This window comes from Stegastes partitus, unplaced genomic scaffold, assembly GCF_000690725.1.
Source record: "Stegastes partitus isolate 25-593 unplaced genomic scaffold, Stegastes_partitus-1.0.2 Scaffold382, whole genome shotgun sequence".
Classification (NCBI taxonomy): domain Eukaryota; kingdom Metazoa; phylum Chordata; class Actinopteri; family Pomacentridae; genus Stegastes; species Stegastes partitus.
This window is the reverse complement of record NW_007578113.1, coordinates 417,050-430,023: the sequence shown is the minus strand read 5'-3', so window position 1 is coordinate 430,023 and position 12,974 is coordinate 417,050. Positions and strand designations below refer to the sequence as shown.

General features: G+C 43.0%; 1 protein-coding gene across 1 annotated transcript in view; it reads right to left on the bottom strand.

Annotated features, from left to right (window-relative positions):
* The window catches only part of ifngr1 (interferon gamma receptor 1), a 10,077-nt gene extending 7,205 nt beyond the window's left edge, over nt 1–2,872 (bottom strand). Inside the window, exon 1 of the mRNA NM_001360836.1 lies at nt 2,657–2,872. Within this exon, the coding sequence (NP_001347765.1) occupies nt 2,657–2,720 (64 nt within the window). The 5' untranslated portion in view covers nt 2,721–2,872. The remainder of the gene's footprint in view (nt 1–2,656) is intronic.
* Nucleotides 2,873–12,974: the final 10,102 nt, after the last annotated feature.

Sequence of the window (12,974 nt, the reverse complement as noted above, 5' to 3'; positions counted from 1 at the left end):
TAACCACCGAACCACCTTGCAGCCCAATCATACAAAATGCAGACTAATAATGAAAGCTGTTGTTGAAGTATGAAGCTGCAAAAGTTGCATCACAACTGGAGAAATAAACGATGTTCAGCGAAGTCGACCACCTCTGAACGTAGCACAGAGGGCTGAAGGTTTTCAGTGTATTCTTGTGTCAGATATATTTCTATCATCATACATTTTAACCAAACATCACACCACTGCTGAAGCTCTGCAAGTTTCTGAATACTGGATATCAATGGAACACTTTAGGAAAGCTGTGTAGTGCCCACAGCTGTTACCAACAGTGGCTATTCCACAAATCCAGTCAGTGTTTTCTCTCTCTGCTCTGCACATCAACACTAAAAAGACGTTGCGTCATGGAAAATGACTGTTACAATAACTGGTTCCTCCGTGCACCGTTTTTGAACCGCGCTGCATTTAGTTAATCAAAGCAGTCTCAGTCTCTTTTGTCCCTCCACTCTGCTTTGTAAAAACACATCCTGCAGTTCACCTGACAACTCCCTGAACTTCTGTCACGTGACTGCTGGTCACTGCTGAGTCAGTCACGACTTGTCAGTCCTACCAAAGATTGCAATTTTTTGTTTTTTTCCAGATCTGGCGCCAACGAGTTATTTTTGAAAGAGTTATGTCGAATGAAGTGTTTTACATAGTATATATATATATATATATATGCTTGGACAAATTTTAAAATCCAATTCTTTCCGTCTTACAGCTTCTTTGTTCAATAAATAGTGTCACATTGTTGGTGATTTTGTGAAATAAAAAAATGTTCTCTTCTACAGAAAATGAAGACAGAAGTTAGAAAAACGCTTTTGTCTAAAAGATAATTAGGCTCCACTAAAGCAACTGGAGAAACAATCCATCCATCCATTATCTCTACACCATAATCCTCACTAGGGTCATGGGGGGCTGGAGCCTATCCCAGCTGACTCAGGGTGAAGGCAGGTTCACCTGGACAGGTAACCAGTCTATCACAGGGCTGCACTTAGAGACAGACAGCCAAGCACACTCACATTCACACCTACGGACAATTTACAATCACCAATTAACCTCAACATGTTTCTGGACTGTGGAGAGAGAACCCGGAGAGAACCCACGCTGCACGGGGAGAACACGCAGAAAGATCCCGGGTGTCCTCACCGGGACACAAACCGGCGACCTTCTAGCTGTGAGGTGACGGTGCTAACCACCGAGCCACCAGCAGCCCGGAGAAACAATCACAGACTAAAACACACAAAGCATTTGCACGTACTTTTGACCAACTGCTGTATTTTAGTTTCGCACCATGAGAGCAGGTATTAATCACTTGTCAGCTGTTATCACCTGAGAGTTTCCAGACAAACAGAGATATTTCATTCCTTGTCCTCTGCTTTCATGGGGAGTTTCTCAGCGTCACAGTTGATAATTTCAAAGTAAACCCTAGAGCATGAAATGATCTGGAAACCTTTAGGACGGGTCGCTCAACAGCGCTGAGGGCTGGTTGGCGGTGTTTCCAGACTGGAATAGGGAAATGAGAACTCAGGTAACATTTACCCCTTCAGGCAAAAGAGGAAATGTGACCATATCAGGGTTTTTTTTGGAGGTGTAGTAACATTTACCCAGAAGTCACACCTCAGAAAAACCACACTACACTCACTTCTGTCTTCAGAAAAAAGGCAGAAATTCCACATCAGTTTAAACTGAGAATAACCGGTTCTCAGTGCATTCTGTGTGTTCAAAATGAAGTCCACAGGGCGTAGAAGTTCTGTCTGGTTACTTATTGAACTGATTGTAAAATGGCACCAATCAAAAGTGAATTAATCACATAAACAGATGCAGCCTGGACCTTGGACGCAGCAGTAACGCAATAAAAAAACGACTTTAAATGACCTGCCGGACTTCTGACAAACTAAATGTGTCAAAATGTATATGTTTGGAGATTTAATTAACAACGATTTTCATTCTGTAATCCACCTTTGGTCTTTTTCCTTTCAGAGAATGTGAACTCTTGTGCCAAATGCCCGTCACAGGCGTAGAACCAGGTTCAATTCAATTTGGAAGATTGTGTGAAATCCTGTAGCCAAACGCACCATATTTGCTGGTTTATGGATTTCTCTGTGGATGTCTGCCCATTTCAATTAAATGCAAATATAAATACTTGTGGGTTTTTTTTTTCTTTGTTCCCGTCCTGCCGCTGTAACCTGAATGTGAGCCAAACAGTTTCATGTTCAAGCACAAACCGCTCACACAGCTTTAGAAAAGTCAAAAATGTCACTGAGCTCCACCAAACCAACCAGAAAAATGACTACGGGAATAAAAAAAACACAAAGACACAGACTTCTGACCACATGGTGTATGACTTGGTGTTCATCTCTAACTTAAATATAACAGCTGCCACTATTTTTTTTTTAACAAGTATATAACATTTAATCATTTAGATAAGTCATCATTTCCCCCTGCCTCTCATTTCTGAAGGAACATCTGATTGATTAACTGAAAACTGTTACACATGAATTGGATTTTTACCTTTTTTTTTTATTTTCTACAGACAGTTTGGACTTCTTTTATCCTCTTATTTTGTCCAAAGAGGAGACCAGGTTTAAGAAAACAAACTGCTGCTGATGAATGTGTCGCAATAAAGTTTTCTCACCAGTCGCAGTAGAAACCCCGCTGATCAGAAGGAGCAGGGTCGGAAACACGCCGACCGGCGGCATGGTTCGGGTCTCGGTCCACCGGTCAATCAGAGCGGAGGCACCGAATCACGGCTCGGACGGGTCCTGGTTCACGGAGCGGATCGACGCACCAACATGTAGCGCTTCTGGTCAGGATAGTTCCCACTTACACTCTTTAATTCCACAGCAAGGCGTGATTCACATCACTGACAGCTCAGCCTCCACTGAGTGAGTCACAACCGAGAGCAGGAAGCGCACCTTCGCTACACCTGAGTGACGTCAGTGGGAAGATTCCAATTTTCAACATAAAAGCATGAAGATAGTCCATCATCTATACACCGCTTAATCCTCACTAGTATAAAGATAGTCCATGTTTTTGTTAATACTAACTACAAGAAATTCCTTGTAAAGAAACTCATAATACAGCCATAAGTAGAATATACTAACATTTCTAAGACATATTACAGGATGTGTGTAATCACTGGAACACAGCAGACAGAAATAATAGAAGAGAATGCTTTTATTGTCATCATACACAAAGTACAACAAAATTAAAAGACAACTCCAGCTGTGCAAAATACAAGTATAAAAAATAGACAAATAAATGTATTTACAAAAGGAGCCAGTAGGAAGTATCTACAGACAGGAATGAGCGGTAGAATAAATATATTCTAAATAATTATAAAATATATTATAATGTATAATAATTGTAAATAAATAAAATAAAATAAACAATTCATAATTGAAATATAAACGAACATACTTAAAAATTATTTAATATATGTCTTCAAAACGTCACAAGATCGGGAAATTCTGGGGTTTTGTTGTTGTTGTTGTTTTGTTGTGCTGCCAAGTTTGATGTAAAAGTCAAGTTGGTGTTTGTCGCCACCTACAGCTTCAGATGTGCTTCTTTGCGTTGCATTGAGTTTATTTATCAGTGTTTGTCAAATACTGTGAAATCCTGTTAGCTGAAAGGTCCTGTACGAATAAACTCAACAAAACAATGAAGTACCAACAAAGTTTTACGTAATGTTCAAATTCCCAGCTGACTGAACTGTTTGTTATGGGTTATATTATTATATTATTTCATTTCTTTTAGCTTGAGCTGCTGTGACAAACCAAGTCGCCTCACAGCTCGAAGGTCGCCGGTTTGCATCCCGGTGAGGACACCCGGGATCTTTCTGCGTGGAGTCTCCATGTTCTCCCCGTGCAGCGTGGGTTCTCTCCAGGATCTCCGGCTTCCTCCCACAGTCCACAAACATGCTGAGGTTAATTGGTGATTGTAAATTGTCCGTAGGTGTGAATGTGAGTGTGCTTGGTTCTCTGTTTAAATGTGTATGTCTGTTTGTTAAGCACTGTGTGATGACATATGTTATAAACTAAATAAAACTGAATTGAATTTCTTCACTGTTGTATGTAAGACTCTGATTACTTCTTCTTCTACTAAAGTGTCAGTTGTAGCAGTTGTTACACCCAGAGAAAAACAAAATGTGGTGTCAGTCGGCGCAGTGGGATTACTGAGAGAGCCAGCAGCAGTGTCATGACAGCGCTGACTCTTCCCATGATCCTCCTCTCCACCTCTGCATGCTCGGACCTGGTCTTCTGTCCATTCAACTGGCCACGTGAGCCGTAATTACAGCCGCCTTCTGCACGCCCGGGCCAGTAATCCCGCAGCAACAAATCCCTCCACCCCCCACCCAAAGCACTGAGCATCCCGCTGGGTCTCTTCCAGACAGATGTTGAACCTAACAGCTGGATTGTGGACATGTTAGTGAGTTTCTGAACAGAGCTGCTGCCAGCATTGTCATCAGCATTTGGAATTCCACAGCAGAACAGATAATCCTATTGGTGCTATTGTGTAATGAACAGAAATATGCCACTGACTGGAGGTTTGGGAGAAATGAAGGACATTTAATTAGGTGCACTGTAGCAGAGACATGTAGCATTCAGTTAGCTATATTTTAAAATGCTTTCACAAGTCAGTATGAACAAACACCTGCCAGCCCCATTTACAGCCCTGGATCAATGATGCTGCTTTTTAAACAGCCTTGAACGTGTGCAGTTTTTACATCCCTGCAAGAACAATTGTTTGTAATGCTGAAGTAAGAGCTGTAAAGCTGCTGTTTTGTGTTTGCAACCTGTGTGTTAAATCCTGCCTTAAGCATAAATAAAAAGAAGTCAGAAAGGCCATCAAGCAACTCTTCTCTGGCAAAGCAGCAGGATCAGATGTGATCCCTGCTGAGGCGTACAAGGCAGGAGGCCCAGTCGGGATACAGGACCTGACAGAGCTCTTCCAATCCATGTGGAATGAAGGGAACGTCCACAGCAGTTGAAAGATACCAGCATAGTCCACGTCTACAAGAGGAAAGACAACCACCAGGCTCGTGACAACCACCAAGGCATCTCGCTCCTGTCGATCGCTGGGAAGATCCTGACCCGTATCCTACTTAACTGACTCCTCCAACATCTTTAGCAGGGTCTTCTCCCAGAAAGTCAGTGTGGCTTTCGTTTAATCCTCACTAGGGTCATGGGGGGCTGGAGTCTATCCCAGCTGACTCAGGGCGAAGGCAGGTAACCAGTCTGTCACAGGGCTAGAGAACATTTTGGATCATTTTGGATCATTTTCATTGCACACATTTACCCACAAGACGTCTCTGCCAAGGCCAAGCTATGCACAATGCAGTCTGACGGGATGAGATATCTCTTTAGGCTCCATCAGCAGTTTCATCTCAATGGCTTCTTTAAATCCCCTGATTGCAGGCGCATTAAGGATTTACACCAGAGTGTGTAAAGATTCTGATTTGTAAATCTGGGTTGAAAATTAAGCTTCAGCCCCAGTAGAGTCAATGAGACTTCTTAAGCTTGTGTGTGAAGTCTGACGATGACTCTGACGGGATTTTCTCATGTGATACTGGTGTAAGTTCTGCTCAAATCCAGGTGTGCAAAGCCTGTAGAGGCATACCCAATATACCCAATACTATAACTGGGTTTCTACAAAGGACTGCATCAAGCGTCTGAATACTTTAGCGAGTGAGAAACATCCATCCATCCACCCATCCATCCATCCATCCATCCACCCATCCATCCATCCATCCATCCATCCATCCATCCATCCACCTTCTAGCTGTGCTAACCACCGAGCTACCTTGCAGTCCGGAATCATTTCAACATATGAAAAATGATTTCCATGCTAATCCATCGTATAGATATTTAATCAACAAGTGCTGGCAGGTATTTACTCTCTCATGCAATAGTTCAATCAGGATTAATGTAAGGAGGCTGCATGCCAGCGACTGACAATAACAGCCTGACTCGTGTGTTTGTCCTTCTGTCTGCTTTAGGTTTTATTAATGTATACACGCACATTCAGGTCAGATGTTCGGTTCAGCCGGACTCCTGACAACCTGCACCAACCACATTCATTTCCTACACCCTCATGTGAGCGTAGTCATTGTCAATTGTTGTGGATAAACCTGCACTTTTAATGCAAGGAAGAATCAGAATGTATGTGGTGAATGACATTTTGCCCATGTTATTAGCAGGCGTTCATATCTGTCAAATACATTATGGTTTGCAATGACGGAGATTATTTTATTTTTACCTATTACAACTGATTTTATTCAGACAAGTGAAATACATTTTTCTGAATAAACATCTCCTGTTGGTCTGTAGTTTGTCTCTGTATGTTTGTGTGCATGTTTCTCAAAGTGATGCACACAACTTTGATAAAGTAGTGGGTAGTACACATGAACAATTACACTAATAGAGTGACAAATTAAACACCTGCACAGATGGCCAATTACACTGATTTGTGCTGTAGGGATTTGTTTTATGTGACTTCATGTTCCCTCGATATGAGTAACACACACACACACACACACACACACACACACACACACACACACACACACACACACAGATGTAACAGCTGTGTAATTTCACCACCATCAGTTTGTTTTTTCCTCGAGTGTGTTCCACGTGCCTGAGGTTTTGATGTAAAGAAGAGCTCCGCCTTTTTCTGTCACCAAGCTTTCCTGGCACACGACCAGCACACACACACACACACACACACAAGCCGCGCTCTGTCTGTGATATAGGGCAGCTGCACGACTGTAAATCCCATCATTGGCCTGAATCCTGCTGCTCTGCTGCATGTGTGGGCATGTGAGCAGCTGCTTAGCCCGCGGCCCCTCCCATCGCCCTCTGGCCCACACCACTGGGCACCAGCTCACACATATCTCACCCTCAACTCCCAGCATCGTCCTCCCCCTGGACCACCAGTCGTCCCCTCCAGACTCTCTGTCTGCTCCTGAAACCTCTGGACCAACAGCTGGACACTTCAGTCGATCACCGTTCACCGTCTTTAACCTAGAACCACACATCCCTCCATCCATCCGGCCACCTGAGCGTCATGCGGGTGCTACTGGAGAGCAGCTGGATGAGGTTTGGACCAGCGGGCAGGGGGTCGTACGACTGGGTGACAGGATCACCTCCAACGCAGGAGCAGCAGGTGTGTAGACGTGAGGTTCACCTCTTTAAACCTGACATATCCAGCTGGTAAAAGTTTGACCTACAATTTTTAAAGTTAAAAGAAGTGTTTCTGCCATGTTTCATTTGATTTCTGCTTGGGTCAGCAATGTTCCTTTGTGTAAATGTGATATTAAAAGCTAACCTGGATGATTTAACTGCACTGAAATGTACAATAATACCTTTAAAAGTATCGTATTTAAACAGAAGTAATGATATGCTGCAGGGCCAAGGAGCTGAAGAGTTTTTGTTTGTTGTTGAACCATCGCATCACATGACCTTCCTCAACAGATGCTGTTTGCCTGTTGTCATGGGAATTCTAAACACTTTTAGGATTTTGTTGTTTTTGTCCGTGTTGGCTGAAAGCTGAAAGGTCATTCCAGGGTTTGGATGCAGCAGATGGCATGTGAGTTGATCGAAAACTCCAGAAAAGTTAGTCATGAAACCTTGAGGGGCGTTTTCTCTGTCAGCTGCTGTTTCCAGGATCAAGAGCAAACTTTGAATCTCAGTTGGGGGTCACATCTTGAAGAGGACTCTTTGACTCTAGAGCCACTTGCCGTTGCCTCATACGCAGCCGAAAGCCACAGGAAACTTCAGACGTTGACACATTTCAGTGTGAAAGGTTTGAATTGCAGCGCTGTGTGTTTCAAGCATCCAGCACCATCAGAGATACTGACCTCAAAAATCCAGTCATAAGGTCATAGAGTTGTAAAGAATCATCTTCAGCCACAACATCAACGAGGCCTGCGCCAGATGGTTTGGCCCCCACAGAGCTCTCGTCTGAAAATCATGGAGTCAGTCTGGGTTTACATGAGGAGACAAGACATTAAAACAGATGGAATCCACAGCAGATGTTGACTCAACCAACCTGCCAAATGTTACAACCTCTAAACACCCACCCTCATTTCTATTTAAAAAAAAAAAAAAAAAAAAAGGCTAAAAGCTTGGCAGCGTTTTGTTTGTTAGACTGAAAACTGTGTGAGGTTCATAGTAGATGAACAGGTGACAGAAAAGATAAGAAGCTGCTGGTTTTTAAACACTCATTTTAGCTTAAACCTTCTACCCTTTGAGTCAAAAAGCTTTGTACTGTCAAGTGATGCACTTTTGGTGGAGCTCTCTGTTTTCATTTCTTTTGTGATCTGAAACAACATTTAAAAGCTCTCGATGCTGCTTTTTATTTGTCATTATTCTTAATAATAACAAGAATAATAGGAATAGAAAAACTGATGCTGCTGAGGCTGGAGAGAGATACGGGCCTGTTCATTTAGTGGTAAGAGTCGTGCACTCACTTTTTTGTTTAGAATCAGTGATGAATTCCCCTCATGTGTGACTCATACATCAACAATATCCTGACTTTACATGTGATCCATGATGATGAAGACGCAGCAAAATAGAAAACAGCGCACTGTTAGCATTTTAGAGACTTTCCAAAATCTCACAAATCATGTTTCACTGGAGCTCGTGTCTAATTAAGAGGCCCTGAGCTCCTACTGACTCCACGTGCTTCCTGCTCAAAGGGAACTTCTTTATTTTATGTGCTCAAAATCTCTTTATTTTTTCTAATTAGCATATGAGAATTAAGAACACTGAACTGCTGCAGCAGGTGCAAAAGCTTCACCTGACAGAAAACCGGTCTGGAAACACATGAGTGTGTGAATTCCACTGGTATAAATCACAGCCAGCTCGCCGTTCATAAAACACGACTGTGTACTTTTTCTTTCCCGAGAGATTTCCATAAGCTTCACATAAAGTGTCAGGACGCAACACGACAACAGTGAGAGCAGCCGGCTGACACTCAGACGGATTGAGAATTAGTCCTGCAGACGACCAGAGTCTGCAGGGTGCCGGGTCATCCAGGCAGCATTAACTAATTGCTAGAAAAACTGAGGCAAGAGGAATTTGGGACACTGTGAGCGGATGTTAGCAGCACGGCCACATGCTGGTGCAGGATCGCCCTCCTTGTCTGGCTCCAACACAGACTCAGGGTCTGTAATGCTCTTTGATGAGCAGCACTGCAGGTCTGCAGCCGGTGCAGCTCAGCCTCAGACCAGGTCACACTGTACACATTCATATTAATGCAAAGCCATCTGCAGTCAACATGGCTCTGGTGTAGTGCAAAGAAACTGTCAATGACTGTTGCAAGGTCACGTCTTGATTGAACAATATTTGTTAAAGCTTTGTTGTAATTTTTAAGAGAAAGATTTGGGTTAAATGACAATCACTTATCCTGCTCAGCGAATGCAGATAAATGGTGACCAGCATCGGACAGCAGGGCTTCACCTGCAAAACGCCACTGAAATGAACACAAAATGACTACAAAGAGACACAAGCAACCACCAGAATGACCACAAAGACACATTCATTAATTTGGACATAAAAACTGAGCTGTTGTTAAATGACCATTCTGATCATCCAGAAGCAGTGCAGGTACTGTATAGTCAAAGTTAACAAGCACTGATGTCCATGGAACACATGCAGTCAGACCTAAAGTCACTCCATTCATGTCAACGAGGAGGTGGACAATTGAAAAGTTTTCTGTCACTGCAAAAAAAAAAAGTGATCTACTTTATACACTTCACTTTCATCTGCTGTCAGAAACTGAACAAAGAAAAGTCAGAGAGACAGGAGCTGAGGCTCAGAGGGGTCATGACAGACTACACCTGCCTTTTACTTGTCTTGTAACCCTTACTGTCTGTTAACATGCAACACTGGGGTCTAAAGAAATCTTTTAACCCAACGTGTTTTACTTCTCAGTGTAAAACTGATTCTGATTCTACAAATCCTGCGCTTTCACTTGTTTCCCAAAAGTAACAGTTGTTTCCTCAGGATCACAGATGTTCTGCAGATGTACAGACTGTAAAGCTGTTTGCAGTAAATTTTGAACTGATGCTTTTGGTCCATATGAATAAAACTCATTCTTTGGCATGACTTCAGCGAGTTGTACCTTCTATGAGCAGAACCTAAAAAGTCAAAGCAAGAACCTTCTAGTATTTGGTGATTCTATGGTGGGAACCCCTGAGCCCTTACAGACGTATCAAGCCTGTATGTTATAGACATTGTCAGTGGACAGACTTTTTTTTTTGGCTCTGTTTTGATTCCTAAATGACCCTGTCCTTCTGATTTTACCTACTGAGCATTTTTAGCTTTGAAGCTGGGGAGTCATCAGGGACAGAAATAATGACTAATGACAGAATATCCATCTATCTATTCAATGTAGATGGTATCCGTGTAAACCTGTATTACTGCACAGACTCAATACATGGATGTATGAGATTATGAAGTAACTGGAGGAACAAAAAGCAGATTTTTCATGATGTCTTTCTAATTGCTCCTCAGGGCTGGAATGAGGTGGAAATGGGAGAGGACAGAAAGTTGGAGCTGGTGGTCTATATCGTCCTGCCAGTGGCCTCTGTCCTCCTGCTGGCTCTGCTGGTCGGTCTGATCTATCAGCGTTGTTCTCGTGGTAAGCTGAGTCTGGCCAACATCATCGCTCTGGACCTGCAGGACGCTGAGAGCAGCGCCGAGTTCCTCTCCTCCCTGACCAGGAACGCCGAGCGCCACACGAGCACCAGCTCTGATGGATCAGATGGAGTCTTTGTCATGGTCTACCTGCCTCCACCTTATGAGGAAACTCTCACAAAGATCACCAGGGCTGCCAGCCTGTCCAGCTCCAGAGACGTGGAGTCGATAAAGATAGAAGATCTGGAGGCCAAGTTGTGTCCAGAGCTCAGGTCCAGCGGTCAATATGTGTGATATGGTGTTTATGTTAGAGTGAAAAAGACATTACAACTCCATTATTATTATGTTTTTTATAACTTTGTTGTCTGTACATTGTATTCAGCTTCTTTAACGATCATCCAGTTCCGCTGCTCTGTAGAGATGCTTAACCTCTTTTATCACCTAGTTTAGGTTTTAGTTCACATTTCAGCCACTGTCAGCGCTTGTCAACCTCGTTTCCAGAAGTAGAAGGCAGCAAACAAGCTCTGAGAAACGACCTATTCAACAGCAAAGAGTAGATAAAGGATTTAAAGACCAACTGGTGAAGAAAAAGGAGCGTCCAGTGATTTAAGAGCCCGTCTGCAGCTAACGGACATAAACAGCATCCACAGCGGGATGACGGCGTCGCTCTGTGTCTGCTTATGCACTTCTCTGTGTGTTGTCAGCTTGTTTTGGATTTCTTCTGCCCTCTAATGTCCAAGAAAACAATAAAGTACAGAATTTCAGCATCACTTATGAAAAACACATCATTTTGCTGGAGCTGATGGGAATGTGGCTGCAGGGTGGCGCAGTTGGTAACACTGTTGCCTCGCAGCAAGAAGGTTGCCGGTTCTACGTGGAGTCTCCATGTTCTCCCCGTGCAGTGTGGGTTCTCTCTGGGTTCTCCAGCTTCCTCCCACACAGTCCAAAAACATGTTGAGGTTAATTGGTGATTCTAAATTGTCCGTAGGTGTGAATGTGAGTGTGCTTGGTTGTCTGTCTCTAAGTGTAGCCCTGTGATAGACTGGTTACCTGTCCAGGTGAACCGGCCTTCGCCCTAAGTCGGCTGGGATAGACTCCAGCCCCCCATGACCCTGGTGAGGATTAAGCGGTGTATAGATAATGGATGGATGATGGGAATGTCATTATCTGAGAACCGAACATGCTGTAATTTTGATGTAATTCATCCTCTGAGATGAAAAGAGTTTCTGCAAATTTTATGCCAGTTCATCCGACGGTTGCTGGTGAGCCTCAACGCTCCAGTCAGCAACTTCCATCACATGCAGCAGAAACCTTCAACCACTGAGATGTTGAGGTGTCGCTGAAAACGTTGACACGGCAGAGAAGCAGATGAAGCATCGTGAAGAAACTCAGTCAAATCAACTTTCTCGTTCCCTGACGTAAATACGTCACTTTTGCTAATTTAAATTAATTAACGTTTAAGTTGTTACTTCATATAACTTGAGCCATTTTGACATAAAGATGAATGAATGAATAGCTGAGAGTTCATTTAGCTCATTAAAAAAAAAGCTGATAAGAAGCAAAACTAGCATCCTGTAGAAACAGACGTCCCAGTGTTTGAGAAAACCGACATGACTTCTGACTTTAACGCGTTAAATGAAGTCAGATTTATCATTTATGTCAGTTTAACCAGGAGCATCCTCACAGAATGCCTTTGACCTGACTCTGGACAACAAAGGTTTCTACAGGCTGTGAATTCTCAGCGTTAAATGAAGAAGGAAGTCTACAAATGTAGAAAATCCTGCACGTCCTCCAATTTAGAGGAGGAAAATAGTAAAGTATGACCTCTAGTGGTGGCAACATGCACTGCAGAGTAGTTTCCAGAAGTGTTTCGGTTTTCGTGTATGAACTTAGTCGTGACAAATGGCTGTACTGTATATTTCAATGTGCATGACTGTCTGTCTCTCTGTGTTGGACTGGGATAGACTGCTGACCTGTTCCTGTTACACGCTTCAGGAAAACAAACAAACAAACAAACCTCTGCTCCTGCTTTGGTTCAGGTTTGACAGGTTAAGGGAGAAAATCAGGTGTGAATTTTACTGCAGGCTTTCTTTTCAAGCTGTTGTCACGTTAGGGAACGCTGTGTGAACATTACTGAAAGAGAAAGACGATGGATTCTTTTTTCAACAGCAAAGGAGGCTCTTTTCAGTATTTCTCCTGCCAGAGTTAGCCCTGTGTCTTAGAGCTTTACTCCTGACATCAACATCAGTTTGTGGCTTTTATTTAAGCGACTATTCCAAATGAGTCAGTAGTTATACATTATGCTCATAC